At 36.3% G+C, this 21,993-nt stretch overlaps 1 protein-coding gene across 1 annotated transcript in view; it reads right to left on the reverse strand.

Annotated features, from left to right (window-relative positions):
* CSMD1 (CUB and Sushi multiple domains 1) overlaps positions 1 to 21,993 on the reverse strand; it is a 1,094,767-nt gene that overhangs the window by 71,849 nt on the left and 1,000,925 nt on the right. Inside the window, exons 49-50 of the mRNA XM_071548449.1 lie at positions 14,820 to 15,008; positions 6,149 to 6,334 (exon numbers count right to left, since the gene is read on the reverse strand). Coding sequence (XP_071404550.1) covers positions 6,149 to 6,334; positions 14,820 to 15,008 — 375 coding nt within the window. The remainder of the gene's footprint in view (positions 1 to 6,148; positions 6,335 to 14,819; positions 15,009 to 21,993) is intronic.

Consider the following 21,993-nt stretch of genomic DNA (forward strand, 5'->3'; position numbering starts at 1 on the left):
AAAAGCAAGACAGTTGATTGGACTTCAGCAAAGTTTTTGATACTTTCTGTCATAGGATCCTTCTGGACAAAATGTCCATCATACAGCTGGATAAACATCATGTGCTGGATGACCAACTGGCTCACAGATTAGGCACAAAGAATTATAGTGAATGAAGTAATGTCAGACTGGCATCCAGTCACTAGTGGGGTTACACAGGGCTCCATCCTCAGCCCAGTTCTCTTCAAGTTCTTCATTAACAACTTAGACACAGGACTTGAAGGAATACTAATTTTGTCAATGATCCTAAATTGGGAGGAGCAGTCAATTCCCTCAAGGGCAGAGAGGCCCAGCAGGAAGAACTCAACAAATTAGAGAGATGGAGAATGATCAACCATAAGAACTTCAGCAAAGAAAAGTGCTGGATTCTTCATGTGAGATGGGACAACCCTGGTTGTCTGTATAGGCTGGGGAACAACAGGCTGGAAAGCAGTGCTGTGAAAAGGAACCTGGGTGTCCTGGTCAAGGGCAAGTTGAATATGGGTCAGCAGTGCTCTGGCAGCCAGGAGGACCAGCCATGACCTGGAAGCATCAGGCAAAGCATTGTCAGTCAGTTGAGGGAGGGGATTGTGTGCAGTTTTGAGCATCACAACATAAAAAAGACATGAAGCTATTAGAGAGTGTCCAAAGTAGGGCCACAAGAATGGTGAAGGAGCTGGAAGGGAAGCTGTATGAGGAGCAGCTGAGGCCACTTGGTCTCTGCAGCCTGGAGAAGAGAAGACCAAGGGAAGACCTCATTGCAATCTTCAACATCCTTGTGAGGGGAAGTGGAAGGGAAAGTACCGATCTCTACACCATCATGACCAGTGACAGAATTTGAGGAAATGGCATGAAGCTGATTTGAGGGTGGTTTATGTTATCAGGAAAAAGTTTTTCAGCCAGAGGATGGTTGAGCACTGGAATCCAGGGGAATAGTCACAGTACTAAACCTGTGTTCAATGAGTGTTTGGACAATGCTGTCAGGTACATGATGTGATTCTTCGTGTGTCCTATTCAGAGCCAGGAGTTGGACTCCATGGTCTTGATGGGTCCCTTCCAAATCAGCATATTTTATGATTCTATATTTGTCACTCAAAACATGAACAAAATGTTCACTAAGCAAAATGTGGCAATGACCAAATGAATATAACAAGATCTTTGCAACTCCAACAACTAAAATCAAACACTAATTTGTGCAATGATTTGCTTAGCTTTTAGTTTTAACTCTTCATAATGATAAATTTTATGTAACTTCATTTTTTTGTTACTTGCTCTTGTCAACAAACATATTGTACTATCAATATTTTGTAAGAATCTGAAAACCAAAAGACTGACTCTTCCCTTTCACTGGCTATCCTATCTGCAAGCTTTTGCTCATCTTTCCTTGTTGTTATGTGAGAAAAAAAAAAAAAGACAGCTCATGCTCTTCAAAAATATCTTGAACATTATGACACTGAATGTAATTAATTTTTCAAATAAAAAAAAGAACAAGTACGATGTATATTATGAAGAAAATCTCAATTACTGAAACTTGCTATTATTATTATTATTTTCAAGTACAATAGCACATGATACTTGATTGCCATTCTTCAGCTGGTATTTAGCAACCACAAAGAATTACTGGGTATGGTGTTCTCAGTGTCTTAGCAAAAAAAAACCCACCAGCACAATATCTTCAAGTTGGTGCTGAATTTTTGCCTGTTTATATTAGCAAATTTTTCTTTGCATTTATTCTACAACTGGCATTTTATTCCCGAACTATATATGATTCATAGTTTTATAACTAGAGATTGTACAAACATATTGAAAATTATTAAAAAGGTTAATAAGATTTATAATTAATTTTCAACTGTTTTCTAGAAAAAAAATCAATGTCTCAGCCATCATTGTTAGTTCAGACCACCATGCCTTCCAAAAAAATCTACAGTGAAATCTGCAATATGCAGTTTATACAAAGGTGTCATAATCTGTTCTTTAAGATATTTGATATTAAAGGAAGTAGCATAAACTAATGCAGGACCTTAAATCTTTGAATGAGCATATTAAAGAAATTGTGTAAAAAAAAGCAATGAAGTTATGCAGTTATAGGGACTACTTTAGTCAATTAAAATGTTAGAAAAATTAATTAACCATATACTCAATTTCATAGGTTATGCATCTACATATTTTCGTGAAAAGAAAAGCAGTAAGAACAAAGGCTGACAAGTTACCCTATTTCAGCAGTATTTGCTTAGTAAACATATACTGGTCCAGACTTGGAACCCACACAGAAAATAGCCTATATTGGTACATTTTATATGCCCTGATGTAGAACTATGATATGATGTTGTATATTTTCATACTCTTAGTTTGTAAATTATGGTACTTAGCTTTAGAGAACTGGAAGAGTCAGTACATTGTCACAATCAGAAAAAAATATGACATCATAATCTTGCAATAGGTGAACACATTTGGTCTTCTGACCTTGTGAAGAAAAACATGAAGCAAATCATAACATTTGCTGTCATTATTTTTTTACCCTTTGCCACAATATTTTAAGTCAGGTCCCTAGATTTGGACAAAAAGCACAGATAGTACACAGAACTGAAAGTTCTGCTTTGCATTATCCAAATCCATCTTTATTGCTCTTTTCTGCATATTTCTTAGAACTTTCCTAGGCCTCCGCATATCCAATGGAACAAAAAAGGTTGTACTAGCATGAATTTCTAGTGTTCAGGTATCTGGAAACTGGTTTACTACATGTCTAGCAAAATTTGGATATGGGAATTAATCATAATTATAATATTCTTAAGAATTTGCTTTAGACATTTTCTATAATGCAAAAATGCCTGCATTAAAAAAATATGTTTCCTGCTGGCCCAGAGAACATTTCTTTTTGTGTTACTCTGTCATGTAAAAAGTAATGCTTGACCTGTAAAATAGTTATGTGCTAATGTTCAGCCTAGTCTTTCCAAAAGTGTACATATTTAAACTCTCCCTAGTGGAAGCACTGGGACTGTATCACATCTCAAGCTAGCAGAATTTTCTAGTACTGGAATGTAATGTTCAAAGCTAATTCATTTCTGAGATTTGCTTTCACGGAACATGAGTTTTGGAAGAAGGAATTACGAACTCTGAGAACATTGACGGTTACATACTAAAAGAAAAATGTTCTCTTTTGCTTCAGAACAGGCCTAGTATGACCTCCTTCACTGATTAAGTTCTTGTACCAATTTTTTCTGTAGTTTCTTCCTGTCACATAATGAGTTTTTTACTACTGATAGAGTACAATATATAATAACTCTTTCTTTATAATATTCAGAGAAAAAGTAAACACCACATTCAAACCGTGAACAGACATCAACTAAGTAAGATTTAAATCAGTATTTCTTTTCATGAAAAAAGAGTCAAGTGTCCACAGAATCAAAACTCCTAAGCAAACAGATTAGTGATTCTCAAAAAGATAACTATTCTACATGCCATTTTTAGCACATGCAATGCAGATAGTCCAAATCACAAGGATGTTCATAAAAAAAAATGTATGGTACTTCTGTTTTCATTTCTATTTCTCCTGTGAATACAGGCTGAGAGCATTGGGATTGTTCAGACTGGAGATAAGAAGGCTCGGAGGAAACATTACAGCACCTTCCAATATATAAAGAGGGCCTACAAGAGATTTGGAGAGGGACATTTTGCAAGGACATATAGTGCTAGGTCAAGGGGGAATGGATTTAAACCGAAAGCGGGTAAATTTAGATTAGAAATTAGAAATTCTCCACTATGAAGGTGGTGAAGCACCGAAACACGTTTCCCAGAAAGCTGTGGATGCCCCATTCCTGTAAGTGTTTGAGGCAAGATTGGATGGGGCTTTGATTAACCTGGTCTAGTGGAGGGTGTTCCTGTCCACGGCAGGGGGCTTGGAACTAGATGATCTTCAAGGTTCCTTCTAACCTGAAGAATTCTATGATTCTACGAATGAGATAGCAGTACGGATAGACATCTGTTCTCTTCATCAAGTGCTAAGGATCTCCATGCAGAATAACTGAAGCAAGATATGCATTTGTCATTCAGTTAAGCTTTCTTAATAGATATCTGTTGATTAGTATTTCCTGTAATTAAATTGAGTAGCCTAATATGCATCATCTGTGTCTTGCTGTATGACCATCACAAATCTTATTTTTCATGCTTCAAATCTAATGTAAATGCTTTTAATTAAAAGAAAAGAGTTTCAAACATCTGCCTTCAGCATTATATTGTCAGAGATATTTTTGCAAAACAAAATGCACTGCTTTCAACCTTCATTTTAATAGACATGGGAATAAAACGGACTCATTTATTTACCATTTACCCTTCTGTGCTGTGTTTGCTTCTCATCAAGTTAGAGATGTTTCTATTTCTGGACAGTAAATACATATATCCTTACAGCAGCAGCAGTGAAAAATCAAGTTGTTATGCAAATTGTGTAAGATTTTCTGCACTTCACAAGTAAGAAATCTTGGGTAAAGCATGCATGCCTCCAAATGCCAATCCATTTTAAAAATATTGACTTTAAATTGTCATGTTGACTAAGAGAGGAGAGGAGAGGAGAGGAGAGGAGAGGAGAGACAAAAGTGTTACATATTTTTTTAGGGTATTATAAACAAAGCTTTCTAAATGTCAAAATTTTGCTAATGTGAATAAGTTTTGCTGGACAAAGTAGTCATTGTCTGGCTAAGTTTGATCATTTTAATAATACAAGTGGTTTTGTTTTAGGTTTTTGGGGGGTTTTTTGGTTGGTTGTGGTTTTTTTTCAGTTTTGTTTGTTCGGGGTTTTTTGTTTTGGTTTTTTGTTTGTTTGTTCATTTTTTCACTGCAGATATGGTATTATTAATTCAGTGTTTAATCCCGAGTTAGTTTATCTGGCCTCTTCCCTCAAAAAAAGAACTGTTGACATTTTTGCTGATTAATCATTCAAGTTATGTGCTTTGTATCTTGTCAAATTTTCTGAAAGAATGAAGCTCAGTTCAATATTCTGGAGCACGGCCTTCCCTCTGCACATGGCTCTGAATTCAGAGTATGGCTATGTGATCACAGCTGGTTTTGAATAATCCTCTTTTGTACTCTGTGGAATTGCTGTTTACAGTTTTAGGCACTGCCCTTCAAGAAAGGTATAGATCAACTGGAGATTGTCCAGAGGACAATAATGAGAATCATTGGTCCAAATAGTACGAAGGAAGAGTGAGCATGAGTCATGGCAAGACAGTTATCTCTATAAAAGAGGTGACTGCATTGGATTCAGAAGTTAATGTGTTGGGAGGGGTGGGGGTAAAAGCACCAGGGGTGGCCTCTGAGAAGAGGCTGCTGGAGAAAGTCGGTTCCAAAGGACCCACTGTAGGACAGAGGTGAGGCCATCAGCCATGATGGTGGCACCTCTGGGAAACTGTCCTCAGGAAAGGGTAAAACTCTGCACAGGGAGAGAAAGAGGTAAAAAAAGAGAACAAGAGAGGGAACACCAAGGTCACTGGAGAAGGAGATGTTCCAGACACCAAGAACTTGTGTTCTGCTGAAGTCCACTCTCAAAAATTTTACATATAGTATTATAGTAATTATTAATTTTGAGATTATGTCCTAGTCAGTATTTCAAGTCACACTGAAGTCAGAATCAGTTAATTATTGCTTTGATGCAGGACAGAGACAGGCAGTGGCAGCCTAATGCAAATGATAGGCCATGTCAAAAGGTAGAGGAGTCTGCATTACATTAGCTAGTTCTGACAGAAGGCAAAAATGAAGATTGAAGGTTTCTTATCCAGCTTAATTGTCTACCTAATGATATTTTAAGAAAATATTCTTGCTTTTATTACTTTAGAAAAATTACAGTTGGTGGTGGTAACTGTGAAAATGGAGAATGGCACTTTATTCATAACAAGAAAACATACAGGAAATGGAATTGTATTACAATTTTAATTCAGATTTTTTGAAGAAGATGAACAAGAATTTTTTAATTAAATGAATTTATAGGCCTCTTCTACTTTACTACATGCTAAATGATGATATGTTCATGAATAACTGCTTCAGGGCATATATATATATACATAAAACCAAAACATCACCATGGAAGATTTTCCTGGGAACAATCAAGGGAAATGTATTTGAGAAATACATGCCCACTTACATTTGCAAACAGGCGGCCTCCCTTTGTTGCTCCATAATCCATCTTCTTGACACACTGCTGTTGCTTGTTGACTAGATGCTAGCTTGAAGCCCTCATTACATTCATATATCAGTCTACTGCCCAAAGTGAATTCATTACCTATAACTGAACCATTCCCAGGGGAGTCGGGAATACCACAAGATATAGCTGAAAAGAAAGGAGAGAAAAAGATTAAAAATTGGAATTTTATCATATATATCTTTAAAATATTGTCCCACAATTGAGTTAAGAAACATGGTTTGGTAAATTTAACATAGCCCATCATAACAACTGAAAATAATTTTCCATAAAATTTACAACATTCTAATAAATACAATAGTATTTAAAATATTGATGAAAACTTAGAAGTGCATCTCATACAACAAACACTTTTATAAATAATTATTTAGCTCAATCCAATCAATATAGGGAGAGGGCAATGGTTTATTTGCTAAGGAAAAAATCAGGAAAGTGCCCAAAGTGGTTTGGTCCAAGAAGAAATAAACTGGACAATTCTAAAACGCTTTCTAATAGTCTGCTTCCATTCTCTCAGAGTTTCTTTCAAACCTGCACTACTATAAACAAAACTTTGTTTCTACAAGAATTCAATTAGACATTTTTTGTCTGATGAAAAAAACACCTGAATATATGACCAGGCTGGAAAGAGTTTTACTTAACAGCATTATTCAGATATTTTAACATTTACATATGTAACTAATTCCCTTCAGAATCCTAAATATTATGTGAATCCAAGCTTATTAATTTTCCATGTAATGAAGGAAATTACTTACTGAATAACTTTCACCTTTTCTTTAGCTCCTGAATTTAACTCCAGATGTTCTTTCTTGCTCACAAACTTTAATTTGCTCTCAACTTAGTGAAGTTCAAGTACATCCAGGGTGATTTTTTAGGCTTATCATTTATTTATTTATTTATTTAAACATAGTCAATTTAACAGTATCTCATAGAATAGAATTTTAGTTCAGAGCATGGTTCTAAAAATATCTATTTCAGTCACTCTGGGGAAAAGTCTCCAAGTCAAGATTGCCTTCTGCCATCTGACTTCTCAGGTCCCTTGATTTTGATAATGAAAAAAATGCAACTCTCCAATATATTTTTAAAATTATTTCTTTTAATACTCTGCTTTATTTTAAAATTTTTATTTATATCCAGAGATTAACCCTAAGTGCTTGAATAAGTCCCTAAAGCTGCTAAAGATTTCATGTTTGTCCTGTGAATCTTTTGAAGGGAAAGTCCTAATATTACCTTTACTGAAAGGATGTTACTTTCTGCAAACTGGTAACTCGGTGCAGAGTACGCATCAAATTATTAAAATTAATCTACTTAATGAGTTCATATAAACCAATATGTGTATGTGTGTACAGAATCACTAGCTGCTCTGAGTCTGGCATCCAGTTTACTGCTCTTCAGTAAATACACAGAATAAAACACAGCTTTGAAGCTTTAATGTCTCAATATTTACCAAGAAAAAGTGAAGTTTTATAAATTAAAATGTCTTTTCCTTATATACAGTTAATTGTAAGAAGCTAGTCAATATTTTAATATTTTAATAAACTAAATGAATTTTAAAAGAAGAAACACAGCATTTGTCTGAAATTGGTTAAACAGAGGTGAAGAGAAGTATTCAAAACAAAAATCTAGTTTTTATTACAGATTACCCAATTCGATATAAACAATTTCACAATATATCATCACAGTACCATAAACAAAACTGTCAAATTTGTTTACAGGGCTCCCAAGTTATGGCATTTTATACATTTAAATTAAATGCAACAAAGTACTTTGCATTTGATCATAATGAGATTTTCTCTCTCTCTCTCTCTCTCTCTCTATATATATATATATATATGAATTATTACTTCATTTTCATGTTCCTTCCATGTAGAGTCTGTCAATTTGCTAATAGAAAGTAGAACAGCAGAAATGTTCCACAGTAAGCTTATTCCCTTGTAACAGAAGTCCTTAACACTTTTTGCATCCTAACCATCACTGGTTTTGTCTCATCAAAATTGAGTATTTCTCCATCAGTGGGTAGGGGCTGAGCCTCCTGCCACTTGAAGGAGCAGTAGTGAGACAAGGAAGGTAGAGGCAGATGATGAGGAAAGGGTTCACGAAGCCCACACTTAGCACTCTTAATAGTGTTAGAGAAAGTGGAGAAGGGGAAGTATAAAAGCAAGTTCTGCAGCTTCTGGGAGCAGGTCTTTGTCTTAGAAGTCATTTCTCACTAGGTGATCACAGCAGGAATGATGGATTTTCAGGGCTCTGCTGTACTCAAAACATTCAGTGTAGGTGCAATTGGATCTATTACCCCAAATACTAATTTAATCCTTTACGTACAGCTAGAATCCACTATGACCTTCTGTTATTTAAGCAGAATTTTTTACTTAGAAAAACTTTGTTTGCATTCTGAATTGACAGAAATCCAAAACTTCACTCTGTTTCAGTACATCACATCACAAAAATGCCTTGGCATTCTCCATTTCAAGTCATAGTTATGGTGAAAGGCCCCCAGAGCCTTGCACTAGCTCCCCAACTGTCCTAACAAGCCTTACAGTTATCTTCTGTCTTATGGCTCTGTATCTGAATTCTTGATGTAGAATGCAATTGGGTTAAGATCTAATGTGTTCTCAACATTTTCAGGTGTCCTTTCTAACATCAAAACAATAATCTCTGTGTTGTGTTCATACATTTAATTGTATAAAAACAAATTGAAAACTATGTGTCTATCCACCCACCCCATTTATCTGTCCATCTGTACACACAGGTGTATTTTATTCTATTTCCTCCTAAATACTCCAAACATGAATTAACTTCAAATAGCTTAGCAGAGCAAAAAGATTCTGCCATTTGAAGATAAAACAACAACCTAAGTCTGCTTAGTTCCTCTTAGAAGCAAATCTGTTAGCATTTGCTCTTCACCTTTAGCAATAACCTTTCTACAGACTCACAGAAAAGTTCAAGACTGAGTAACTCTTACACACAAGTTATTTTAGGGAATAAAAGATGTACAATGTCGAGTCACACCTAGGTGGGCCTCTCAGTTATGTCAGGTCTGTCATGATGTCCAGTATACTAAAGCACATCAAAATCTATACTTACCTGTCACACTTGAGCACTTTCATTCTCAGTGTGCACCTCAGCCCTCTAACGTCTCTCATTTTTGTTGAATCTTGTTATGATACATTGTCAGGCTATTCTCACTGTTGCTTTAGCTACTAATCATAAAAGTAGTTTGGGCACTCTGATATTGTTCCTGTTAAAATCTCACCTGTTTATTTATTGTTTGTTTCTCTCCCAGCAACTGGGATCGGAAAAAAATATTCCTGTTGCTATTAATTTACTGAGTCTGCTAATGGCTTTTAGAACAGCAGCAACCAAACAAAACATACCAGCAAAGACAGTTTCAGTAAATAGTTGAAGTAAATTGACTGAAATAGCATATTGTCTTTGGATGGTGGAATGTCACTACTGTTCCATAACTAAGTATTTTAAAGCTCCCAGCTTCCTGTATGATTGCAAAACAACACAAAACAGTGTGAGAAAATCTCCTGACTTGAGGAACTGCCAACATGCTTCTTAGGTCAATGATTAGGTGAGACTGACAGGTTCCAGTTGGGAGATGTGCATTCGGAGTGTGAAAAATATAACTCAAACTAAATTGTCTCTATGATCCTGCAGAGAAGAAAAATACACTTCTTCCAATGCAAGTGGAAAAGCACTTTTTACCTAGAAACTGAGACACAGCTTTAATTGTTCTTTCATATTCCACATCCAACTTGCATTTATTCTTTATCAAAACAAGTAAATTTAAAGTTTATGGCAATCCTTTAAAATACATATATACCTGTGTCCCTTTAAGACACTTACATATTATTCATCTTTAAAGCAGGCAAATTCATTGAATACAGAAGTGAAGCTGGAGACTGCATTACAGTCAGACACTGAGTTTATTTCTATGCACTGGAAAATCCCTAAAGTTAATCCACAAGCTTTTGTCCTTCAATGACCTGTTTCTGGCATTGAACATAGTCCTGCAAAAACATTTATATACCCTAAAATTCAAGGTAGAAATAGAGAAGTCCCTAAAATCAGGATTCAAAACAAAAAACATGCTGAGTGGTTTGTCTATGATATGCAATCAGAAACATGGAGTTAGAATTGCCAGTTCTCAGACTTGGATTCACACAGAAATAACAAAGAAAGTGAGAACAACGTGGTGGATGTAAAAAACCTGTTCTGAGTGGTCATCTAGTCTATTCTCCAATCATAAATCAAAATTATACTTGACCACTGTTCAACTAATTTGTTCTAGAATGACTTGCAGTGATGAAAATTTTACATTTTTCACAGGCAATCTATTTCAGTATCTCACTAGCCACTCTGAGAAAACCAAACAACAAACAAACAGACAAAAGTACCTTAAGATCCTATTAGTTTAGCTGTAATTCCACTATCTAGAAAGAACATAGATAAATTATTTATTCCTCTTTGGAGCTACTTTAAGCATATTAAAAGACTGTTACTAAGTTTCCCCTTAAATTTCTGGGCTGTTTTTAGTCTAGAGCAATGTATTTCTCTTACTGTTTTATATTTTGAATTACAATTATTACTTTATGAAAGGGAACTGGGATTTGGAATTTTAAGTTGTGCTACTTACTTCACATTTTTGTTTTAAGACTAGATTCTAAGAAGGACTTTTTTTGCATAATAACATTCACAAAAAAGGTAAAAGGCCCAAGTTTAATTCCATGCTCAAAACCACACAAGATCTAATTTTATGAAGAATTAGTTTGGAGGTCCCAGAGCCATGGCTCTTGTGTAAACTGCAAATGAATATTTTTAAGCCCATTCCCCCAGAGCAGACGTGGAACACAGTCATGGTCCAGGAATAACCTTTGTTCAGCACAGTAAAAAATACAAGGATCTCTAGCTCCACAATGTACATCTGTGCATTTCAGCAAGCACAGAGGTATCCATAATGATAGTACTTGGAATCAGCATTTTAAGCAGGAAATGTTGGCATAAGCTTAATTTTTATCATGACTTTGTCATAGGTATTGAGCCTTTCCAAGTACCTACAATCCAGATGAGAAATTTCTTAAAATAGGTACCTCCAGTTTTCTGTCATAAACCTACTAGGGAGTAACTCAAAAGGTGAAGAGCAGAAAAGGGTTTTTCAAGGCTCTTTAAAATGATTTATAGCTCTTTTAAGAATGAATGGGAGAATTCAGGAAGAAGGAATTCAAAAGCTGAGTCCAGTATATGAAGAACATGTGGGATAAAGAGGAGTGTTTGCTCATGTCTACCAGACAAACATTACCTCTGTTACACTCTCACTGCTACCACGTCTCGACTCCCAGACAGCTGCAACTCAGCACTGCTGATCCATATTGACCCTGACAACTTGCTTTCAGTTTTTTATTCTAAATTGCTCTTCTTGTCAAGCTTTTTTCTTATCATCTCTTCATCCCTGAGCCTCAGTCTACTTTCCCTCAACGTAGTTATTTGCATATGAACTAGTCAGTGGCTAAGGTGAGATATGTGGTTGCCAGTATCATTGCCAGGCGCTATATTATTTCCTCTTAGCAGCTACTTACTGTTATACAATAGAGTAGAATCTATAATAGAATTGTTATTTTCTGTCTTTATAAACATTTTCAATGTAGCATGACTCATATTTCTCTTTTTCCTTCATAAATGAAATAAAAGCAGTAGGTTCTAATTTCCCAGATACGAGTCCAGCTCTTTACACAGTGTTCAGGACATTATTACATGCATCTGCATTTGAGAAGACTGGAATTGAAAAATTTCTTCTTACCCTTACAGATTAACTCATTTTAGATGTGTTTATATTAAACTTAGATGCTGCTATAATAAATATACAAAAAATAATTCCCTTATTTGTTAATATGATCAAACTTGATTTCAAAAATTAATTCTGACACAGTCAAGTTATTAATTACAAACGTAACCTTGCAGTATGGATTTTACAGAAATTTCAGACTTAATCAAAGGCATTTTTATGTAGGAAGATCCTATAATAAAATCCGTGAGCTGGACCAAATGTGTAATTTTATTTAATTCTCAAAGAGAAAGCATATGTTTTCATAACAAGTATTAAATAATTTAGAAATATACTCTCCATTTCAGAGTTTATTGAAATATATATGCCTTACGCAGCCATACAAATTGGAATAATTTGTCAGAGTTGTAAAGAGACATATTAAAATGAGTAATCTTACATTTATATGAAATTTATAGTAAAGATTAAACACTCTATCTTACAAATAATTTTCTCCTTCTGTTTACAGAAATCTACATACCCACAGCACCATATATTGCTGAAATTATGAATATAGGTTAAAAATTAAAGAAAAAAACATTTATGAACATGCTACATTGATAAAATTTCACAGCTCTCTCTTGCACACAGAGATAAAAGAAGGACAAACACAGTGTCTGAAGTATTTTATGAATTTCTTGAGTCTGCTTAACCTTTATTCAGAACCTATTACTTTCTGGGATTCTGGTTATCCCTGGCCAAATCCTATTTGGTTGAACAATAGTGGTAGTAGCAGTAACAGATTAATATTTTGAATATTGATAGATAAGTAGTAGAAACATAAGGGATATAGTTGCATAGAATTTCTGATAGCTGAAAAATTGTGATTTCTTAATTCTGGAGAAAAGTACAATATAGGGCCTCCTAAAGTTTATGGTCCCAACTCCCCCAGTCTATCAAGGACACACAGAATACTATCTCTACCCTCACATGCTCCAAGTACCTGCATTCCAGGGTAAGATGTCAAAATTTCAGTACCTTTTTAAAAAAGACACCTATTGCCTTGTCAACAAAATAGCTCCCAAAGTTTCAGTGACAGTATTGACCAGATCAACTACAATAGGGTTTAGGCAGATGGAGCTTGACTTGTTTCTGTTTCCCATTATCCAGAGCTACCTGAGATTCTGAGGCCTCCAGGACATCCTGCAAGCCTAGTGCATATAACACAGGAGCTTGTGCCTTTCTGGACTGGTAGATGAAGGACAGGTAAAACACCTCAGGACACCTCAAATGACACTACACTTTTATGTTCAAGCAAATAAATTAAAACTTTATCTCACAAACAGATGTTTAAATTTCACCTTAATCTTGAACATAATTTCATGATCCACTTTCCTGATCCCAAGCTGTAGGCCTGCTCATCAATCCAGATTCTTTAGTAAGAGTGTCTGAACTTTCAGTTCCGATGCCAGCACTAGAAACAGCATCTAGAATGTATTTCAACTAAGTCCAACGACTGCATTTGTCCCTAAACATACCTCATGTCCAGATCACACACAGATTCTTTCATGATTTAGTGACCCTCAGGAAGGTCAAACAGAATCATATGACATACCATACCATTTATGGCATATATATGGCATTGTGCCATATCACATGGTGGCATATGAGATTAGAAGAAATCCTGGATTCTGGAAACACAGATACGCAGGTCTCCTTTCTGGCACACTGACAAGTCTGAGCTTTTCCCTGTACTCGTAGGGGTGTAACCACAAGGCCTATCTCGGCATGAAAATGTTCACCCAGAAGAAATATTTAGCTACTAAATCACTCTGCATGAAAGATGGAAACTATTCCTTCAAGATCTTCAACTGTAGCCAAACTTCTGCACCTTTTTACTTTTCTTGCAAGTAGCACACCCTCAAAAGAGCAAGCATCATGCCAAATCTGTTAGCCTTTTTTATTTTAATGAACAAAGTAGAACTTCCATCTTATGCTTTTTTTAGAAATAGCTGAATCATCATTGATGAAGCCTCAAGCAAAGTACTTTCCTTAAAAAAGACATTTAAAGCTGCTGTTAACATCTTACAAAGTTCAGAACAATTAAATGCAGGTTTTAATTAACCATATCCTTAAATATTATGCTACTACCATTTCATCCTATAAATAAAGCAGATTAGGAGCAGACACAAATGAAAACATGTTAGAAAAGGCCTTATATGATATGAATAGAATTTAGTCTTCTTCCTCTCCCCCATGTTTCTGATCTATCACACAATCATAGAATGGCTTGGGTTGGAAGGGTCATTAAAGTCACTTGCTATGGGCAGGGACACCTTCCACTAGATCAGGTTTCTCCAGAGGCCCATCCAACCTGGCCTTGAATACTTTCAGAGATGGGGCATAAACATTTGACAAATGGCAACTACTTTTAACATTTCTGGAACAAGCCAAAGTAGACTCTAGTTCACTCAGGGATACAAGAAAAAAAAAGTTTACAAATTATGTCTTTAAAGCACTGATAATAGAGATTTGATTTTCTATAAAATGCTTTCTAATACAACAATATTATGAGCTGTGGATTGTTGTTTATAGATGTTATTTTTATGCATTTTAATAAAGAAAAATGTACTGAAAATATATTTTTCTTTTGGTCTGTATTTGACTGCATGAATAGTTTTTAATATGTCAACACGTTAAATACACATGTCAATATGTATTTGGATCAACTCATGATATAACAGTGTGTCATGACATACAGCAGAATTGACAATGCTGTATTCTTGTTTTAGGAAATATTCTTTGCAATGGAATTATAGAATCATACTCAAGAAGGGAGCATTATCTTACCTTGGCAGATTGGCACAGGAGAATCCCACTGATACATGCCATTTTGGTGACGTCTACATGTTGCATTATTGTGACCAATCATTCTATACCCAGGTTTGCAATAATAGCGAACTTTGCTTCCAGCAGGACCACCTGTTTTATTTACAATTCCACCATTCTTCAAAGTAGGGTTTAAGCTGCAATAAGGAGCTAAACACCAAAAAAGACATCATTGAAAACACATAAAAGGCACTTAATGTACAAAAATTGCATTATTTATGACATTTGTCTTTCTTTTAGCTGTAGTTATTTTCAACAATACATCTATATGAAATTTCAGAGAGCTAATCATTAGAATGACATGGAATATGGGATATTCAGGCTGCCAAATTACACAGTATGATGTCAAAATACTGAAAATTTCCTTGAGAGCCAAAGGGGAAGGCTATCTGTCATCATTGTTGCTTATGTTTTAACAATTAACAATGCCCTGAGCCCAAAGGCATAGTTTAAGTTCTCCAGTGAACTAAGTGGTGTTCAGCTAAAAAATCAAGCAAAAAAACTTTTGAACTAAGAAGAAATTGATACGAGAAAATGAGAGGAACACAAAACACCAATACCACTCAGAATTTACTTCAACATAACTTTGGCAATACCTAATTCCTAAAGGTTATCATTGTAAATCTCCTACAGAAAACTATATCCTCCTTTCCGAGTTACCTTGATGACTCCTGAATATCTGCTGCTTTCAACCATCTTTTCCACCTACTGTTACTAATGCTTACTTTTCCTGACAGCCCAAGGTGAGTGAATGGTAGCAGCTGCATAGAGCCAGAAGAAATAGGGAAGAGGAGATCTGGGAATCGAGATGTCTTGATAATGCTTTATGATCATCTGATATTGTGAAAGTTAAACACAGAGGTTCAAGTGTGAATATAAAACTATGAAATGTGTTGACAGGGAAGGAAGGCTGTACGTTGAGAGAAAAAGAGTGGAGATAAGAGAGAAAGAATATTTAACACAAAGGTACTTGGTTTAAAAGCCAAGGGAAACAACAGCCACGATAGAGTGTGCAATGAGACGAGAACAGGAAGAGAGGGATTGGAGGCAGCGTCAGTGATGAAAAAAAGAGGAAGAGAAGGACTTGGTTAGCTCTTAGAAGTGGCACCAAAAGGCTTGATGTATCAGACACTGTGTTCAGAATAAAATGTGATGCAAGTAAAATATATATATGATTCCGGGAAAGAAACTATAAAAACGTTATAAAATTATTATTGACTAGTGGGACACAGAGAAAGAGAACATCAGAGACAGAAGCAAGGAAGGAGGAGGGTAACAAATTAGGAAGACACTGTGATGAGGAAGCAAGGGAAATTAACACAGAAAGCTAGAAGGGAAAGAAAGAGTGATGAAAACTGGATAAAGAACAGTCTTATCCTGTCTACCAGAGAACAACCAAAAGTACACTGTGATGTGTTGGGAGGGGTGGGAAAAGGGTGGAGATCAGACAGAAAGGTTGGAGAGCACAGCGAGACTGGTTTGGCAGAGGTATTATGACCAGAATGACTTTACGGTTTTGAATAAACAAGGTGTGCGGAATGGGATTATATAAAGCAAGGTGAATTCCTTGAAGTACAATGAATAGTTCAACATGGAACAGTACAGAAAAGATCTCACAGATCAGAGAGGGGCTGTGCTCATGGAGTACCAAACTTGACAATTTCATGGCAGTTAATAGTATCTCTGAAACCCATAATAACATGAATTTTGTTACATGAATCATATATATTTGTATAATCTCTGTTTAAAACAGTTATCTAACATAGATTAGATTCACCTCTCACTCTTAGAAAAATGTTTAATAATGACATTTTAAAGTAGTGGCAGTAGATTGGTAGTATGTCAGAAACCAGAAACAAGGTTATAGGCAAGCAGTGCCTGTAGTCCTCATCCATGTAAAAGCCCTACTAAAACTTACAGGTTTTTGTGCTGCAAAAGCAGTTGAATACATATTGAAAAGGCAGATACTCAAAACAATATATTATGTCTAAGCCACAGCTATCATGAAAAGAAGAAACACATTCAAAGCAAATTATCTGAAATTTTGAAGATGGATTTTTATTTTACACCTCTGAAAAAAACACTTGTTGATACAGTGAAGAAATATTGATAAGACTCCATACAATTCCCTTCTCAATCCATAGTTCAGAAATTTTTAGTCTATTATTTAAACTGAACTCCCTTTGGAGACCAGAATGAAGCACACACAATATCTTTCAGGAACAGACATATTAACAGAAGAACCATATGCAAGACAATAAATGTCCGAAGACCTGAAATGTAAGCAAATGCTTGAATAATGTGAGGTGAAAAACTGAAGCCAGTGTCGGCTTAGTTAAAATTCTGAGCTTAAGCAAAAATCCATACAGTGAGCTCATAAAATATTGCAGCCTTGTGCCAAGGACCACTGGGATAAAATGCTGTTTTTCTCTCAGCCAGTTTCTGAGAGGGGTATCTGCCCTGGAACGTCATGAGGCTTAGCTGAAATAGGTGTAATGACACAGGAGTGCTCTCTTCTAGGAATGACAGTGTTTTACCACAAAATGTGATAAACTTCTATGACCATTCCAGTGACTGAAGTAGCTTTACAATGATAGATTTAATTTACTTTTCCAAACGATATAGCACTCGCATTCCTTCAAGGCCTCTTAGGTTTCAGTGTATTTTGCAAGACAGCATACATTTTCAGCTCACTTATAATTGAAACATCTATTTGCAACTTACAAATGAATATCAACAGGATAATAACTGCCTATCTAAATCAATCACTAGTCAGTGGATGTGTGGACAGCAACACAGATGAACACTCATTTTGCATTTGCAGGACAACACTCTTCTTTTAAAAAAGCATATTCTCTTAATAGCTGGAACATTTAAACATTTATGCTGAGGGTTTTTTTTGTTGTTTGAGATCCTCTGTCTAAGAGAAGTTAAATTAAATAACTTCCAATTAAAAATTAAAATTCTTTTAAACTGGATGTCCAAAACCCCCAGATGATTTTGTGAGTCTTAGTCTCTACACTGAATAATATGACATTTTCTCTAAGAGTTTATTTTAGCAAAGGACTTAATTTCCCAGTAGCATACTCAATAAATAGTAAAAAACTAATATGAAGATATTTATAAGTATTCACAGAAATAGTACTGTGCTTCGAATTATAAATATATGAAAAATTTTCTTCAAATCCCATGATGACTTTGTTTAGTTTACATGCTAGATTCTATGTTGACAGATAAAAAGTCACAGCTTAGTACACTGCTTCCTTCTAACTTACCCTTTTGGACACTTGTCTTCATCGTAATACCAGGGAATATTATGTCTTTATGCTGCTATTCTTTAAATACCCATTGTAGTAGGCATTAGTATCATTCTCACTTTAGCCACTCTACTTTGCAGATAAGAAACTGGACATTGGTTTAAGTAATTAGATAAGGTCACACAAGAAAACTAAACATACCCCTTCTGACTACCAACCATTTCCTTAACAAATGGACCATCAATTCCATGTTACTTTTCCCTTTTATAATGTACAGGATCAAAATAGAGAACAACACTCAACCAAGCAACAAGAAAGGATTGGGTAGTTGTTCTTTTTCATTTGCATTTTAACTTTAAATCTAACAGATAAATAGTATGAAAACACAAGGCAAATTTTCAAAGGCCTATTCACTTTTTACTGATAGAATTTTGAGTGTCTGCCCCTTCAAAAACTAAATATCTGACTAAATAGCCTCCTATTTACAGGACAGATGTTCTTACCAATGTTTCAACATTTACAAATGATCCCGCATATTTGTCCTCTTTCAAATTACTGTACAAACCTCCATTGTGACCTTCCTGATGTATTTACTACAGCAAATCAGCAAATCGCCACTTAAAAGTTTAGGAATCAGAGAACAAAAAACTTTACAGAGTTTGCTGAAGTTCTCTGTACAGTTCGCTTGCCACTTCTAACCAGCTACTGGAAAAAGTAAAGACAAACCAGTCAATAGCCTTTGGAACAGAGAGAGTTGGAACAGTTTTTTCACAGGTACAAGGCTTAGAAATAATATGAAATGAATGGTGAAGAATTAAGCTTCTCATAAAAACATATGAGGATAAAAGAACACAATAAAGATGTGTTACATTGGGTTAACCCCGATGCCAGGTGTCCACCAAAGCCTCTCAATCACTTCCTTCTCAGCTGGTCAGGGGAGAGAAAAATATAAGGGAAGTCTTGTGGCTTGAGATAGAGACAGAAAGAGATCACTCAGCAGTTACCCTCATAAGCAGAACAGACCCGACTTAGGGAAATTAATTTAATCTATTGCAAATCAAACCAAAGTCCGATAATGCAAAATAAAACTAAATCTCAAAAAGACTCTCCCTTGCCTGCACCCTCCTCCACTTTTCCCCAGGTATGCTGGCTTGCCTAAAATAATTTTCTTCATAGTCACTAATACGGAGCTGTGTTTTGGATTTGTGCTGAAAACAGTGTTGATAATACAGGGACGTTATTGCTGAGCAGCGCTTACACAGAGTCAAGGCCTTTTCTGCTTCTCACACCACCTCACCAGCAAGGAGGCTGATGGTGCACAAGGATTTGAGAAGGGACAAAGCCAGGACAGCTGACCACAACTGACCAAAGGGAGAGTCCATAACACAGAGCATCATGTTAAGCTGGGGGAAGAAGAAGAAAGGAGGGATGTTTGGCGTTATGGTGTTGGTCATCCCAAGTACCCACTAAGCATGATAGAGCCCTGTTTTCCTGGAGATGGCTGAACATCTGTCAATGCAAAGTGCTGAATGAATTCCTTATTCTGATTTGATGGCATGTGCAGGTTTTATTTTAAACTTTTATCTGTTTATCTTATCCCACAAGTTTTCTCATTTTTACTCTTTTGAATCTCTACCTCATCCTTCTTCCTGCTGTGGGAGAAGTGAGCAAGCAGCTCAGTGGGTCTTCGTGGCCTGCTGGAGTTAAAGAGCAATATGACGCTCAACTTCATTCCTGATTCTCAGGCACAGGTGAAAGGGAATGAGCATTGCAGTCAGTTCATTACACAACTTTTCTGCCGCTCCTTTTATCTTTGTGGGAGTACTCTTCACACTCTTGCCCTGCTCCACCTTGGGGCCCTCCCATAGGACACAGTCCTCTGTGAACTTCTCCAAAGTCAGTCCTTCAACGGGCTTCAGTTCTTTACAATCTACTCTGGTGTGGACCCCTTTCACAGGGTGCAGTACTTCAGGAACAGACTGGTCCAGTTCAAGTCCTCCACGGGTTCACAAGTTCTGCCGATAAATCTGATTCAGCATGGGCTTTTCTCTCCATGAGTCCACAGGTCCTGACAGGAGTCTTCTGCACCACATGTTTCTAATGGGGTCACAGCCTCCTTCAGGCATCCACCTGCTCTGGCATGGGGTCCTCCAGGGGCTACAGGTGGATATATATTCTACCATGGACCTCCATGGGCTACAGGGGTCAGCCTGCCCTTACCAGTGTCTTCATCACAGACTGCAAGGTAATCTCTGCTCTGGCACCTGAAGCGCCTCCTACCCCTCACTGTTCACTGACTTTGGTGTCTGCAGAGTCATCACTCTCACATATTTGCACTCCTTCCTTCTGACTGCTGCTGATGTTTGGTTTATTTTTCTCTTCTAAGGTACGTTATTGCAGAGGAACTAGCACCATGACTGATGGGCTTGGTTGTGGCCAGTGGAACTAGCCAGACTTGACTCCATTAGACACAAGGGAAACTTCTGGCAGCTTCTCACAGAAGCCACACTTGTAGCCCACCTGCTACAAAAACCTGGCCACTCAAAACCAATGCATAAGATAGAGACCTATGGGGCGGGAGGTATGGGGAGCGGGCTTTGTAATACATATATCTATACTTCTATTGGCAGGAAATTTCAAATCTGTTAAATAACTGCTTGCCTTATTTACCTTTGAATGACTAGCCAAAAGTTAAACAAAAACTGTAAATGTTATAGAGAAAATGTCAACTTGAAAAGTAGCAAATGAAGTACCTCTCTTCTTCCCAAGTCTTGCCTCCAGTGGGTATACCAGGTACTGTGGTGCACTTTCATTCTCTCTATGGCTACTTAAAAAAGAAAGAATCATCTACCTCTTCTTTGTTATGCTTTTCTCCTAGCTTGCCTGGGTTGTCTTTCAAAGCAGTTTCCAACTTTCATCTCTTACAGAGTGGATTTCCTTGCCTGAGCTCAGCCAGTTCCACTTTCTGCACTCCCAGATCTTCTCTATTTGTAATAAATTGCACAGTTTGGGTAGAACCTGGTTGCATCAGAAATTCAAATTCATGCACTACAAAAGCATTAAAAGAATATTTCAGCAAACAAGACCTTTTCCTTATATATTTTTACCTCTATTTCAGTGATTTTACCATACTATATAGAAAAAAAAGATTACTTTCCTAGAGCTGCAAGAAAATTTAACTGATGCTTCCCCTCCTAGCTTCAACTATGATATTCAGATACTCCACAGATTAAGAAATAGATAATTTAATATCTAGGTGTTAGTGCAGTTAGGAAATGTGTTATTTAGACCAAAACCATGCTAGTGCCTCTATAATATGTCCAAGTCCTTAAAAACATATCCCTTCCACTGTAATGTATGGCTTTTTCTGCTGAGATTTAGTGAAAAAAACTTAAACCACAAGATAGAAAACATACTACTACTGCTAGACAAACAGCTTACACAACTAAGGTTGTATGCGAAAGAAAATATTAAACGTTCCTCTGAAAACTTCTAACACTTTTGAGCAGTGAATAAAACTGTATCTGCAAATGAGATCTAGTTGTGACAAAACTATAATTTACAAAATTTTGTGCACCGGTATAGCTGGAGAAGAAAAGGGTTATGGGAGGGCAGTAATTCATTTCAATATGTTCTTCATTATGAGGAAGCCTGCTGGCTCAGTCACAGCTGCCAGAGTATCAATAGCCTTTCTGGAATCTTGTATTTTTCCTACTTTCATGATGTTGCTCTCCCTCATTAAGATTCAAATCCAATTGTTTATGCTGCCACTCACTGTTACTCTTCTTTCATGCTGATTATTTCCATTGAATCTCATGCAAAACGTACAGAAGTTTAGAGAAAAATGCAGGCACTGACTGCTGCTGAAGCGAAAAAAG

Source organism: Pithys albifrons, chromosome 2, assembly GCF_047495875.1.
Source record: "Pithys albifrons albifrons isolate INPA30051 chromosome 2, PitAlb_v1, whole genome shotgun sequence".
Taxonomy (NCBI): Eukaryota; Metazoa; Chordata; class Aves; order Passeriformes; family Thamnophilidae; genus Pithys; species Pithys albifrons.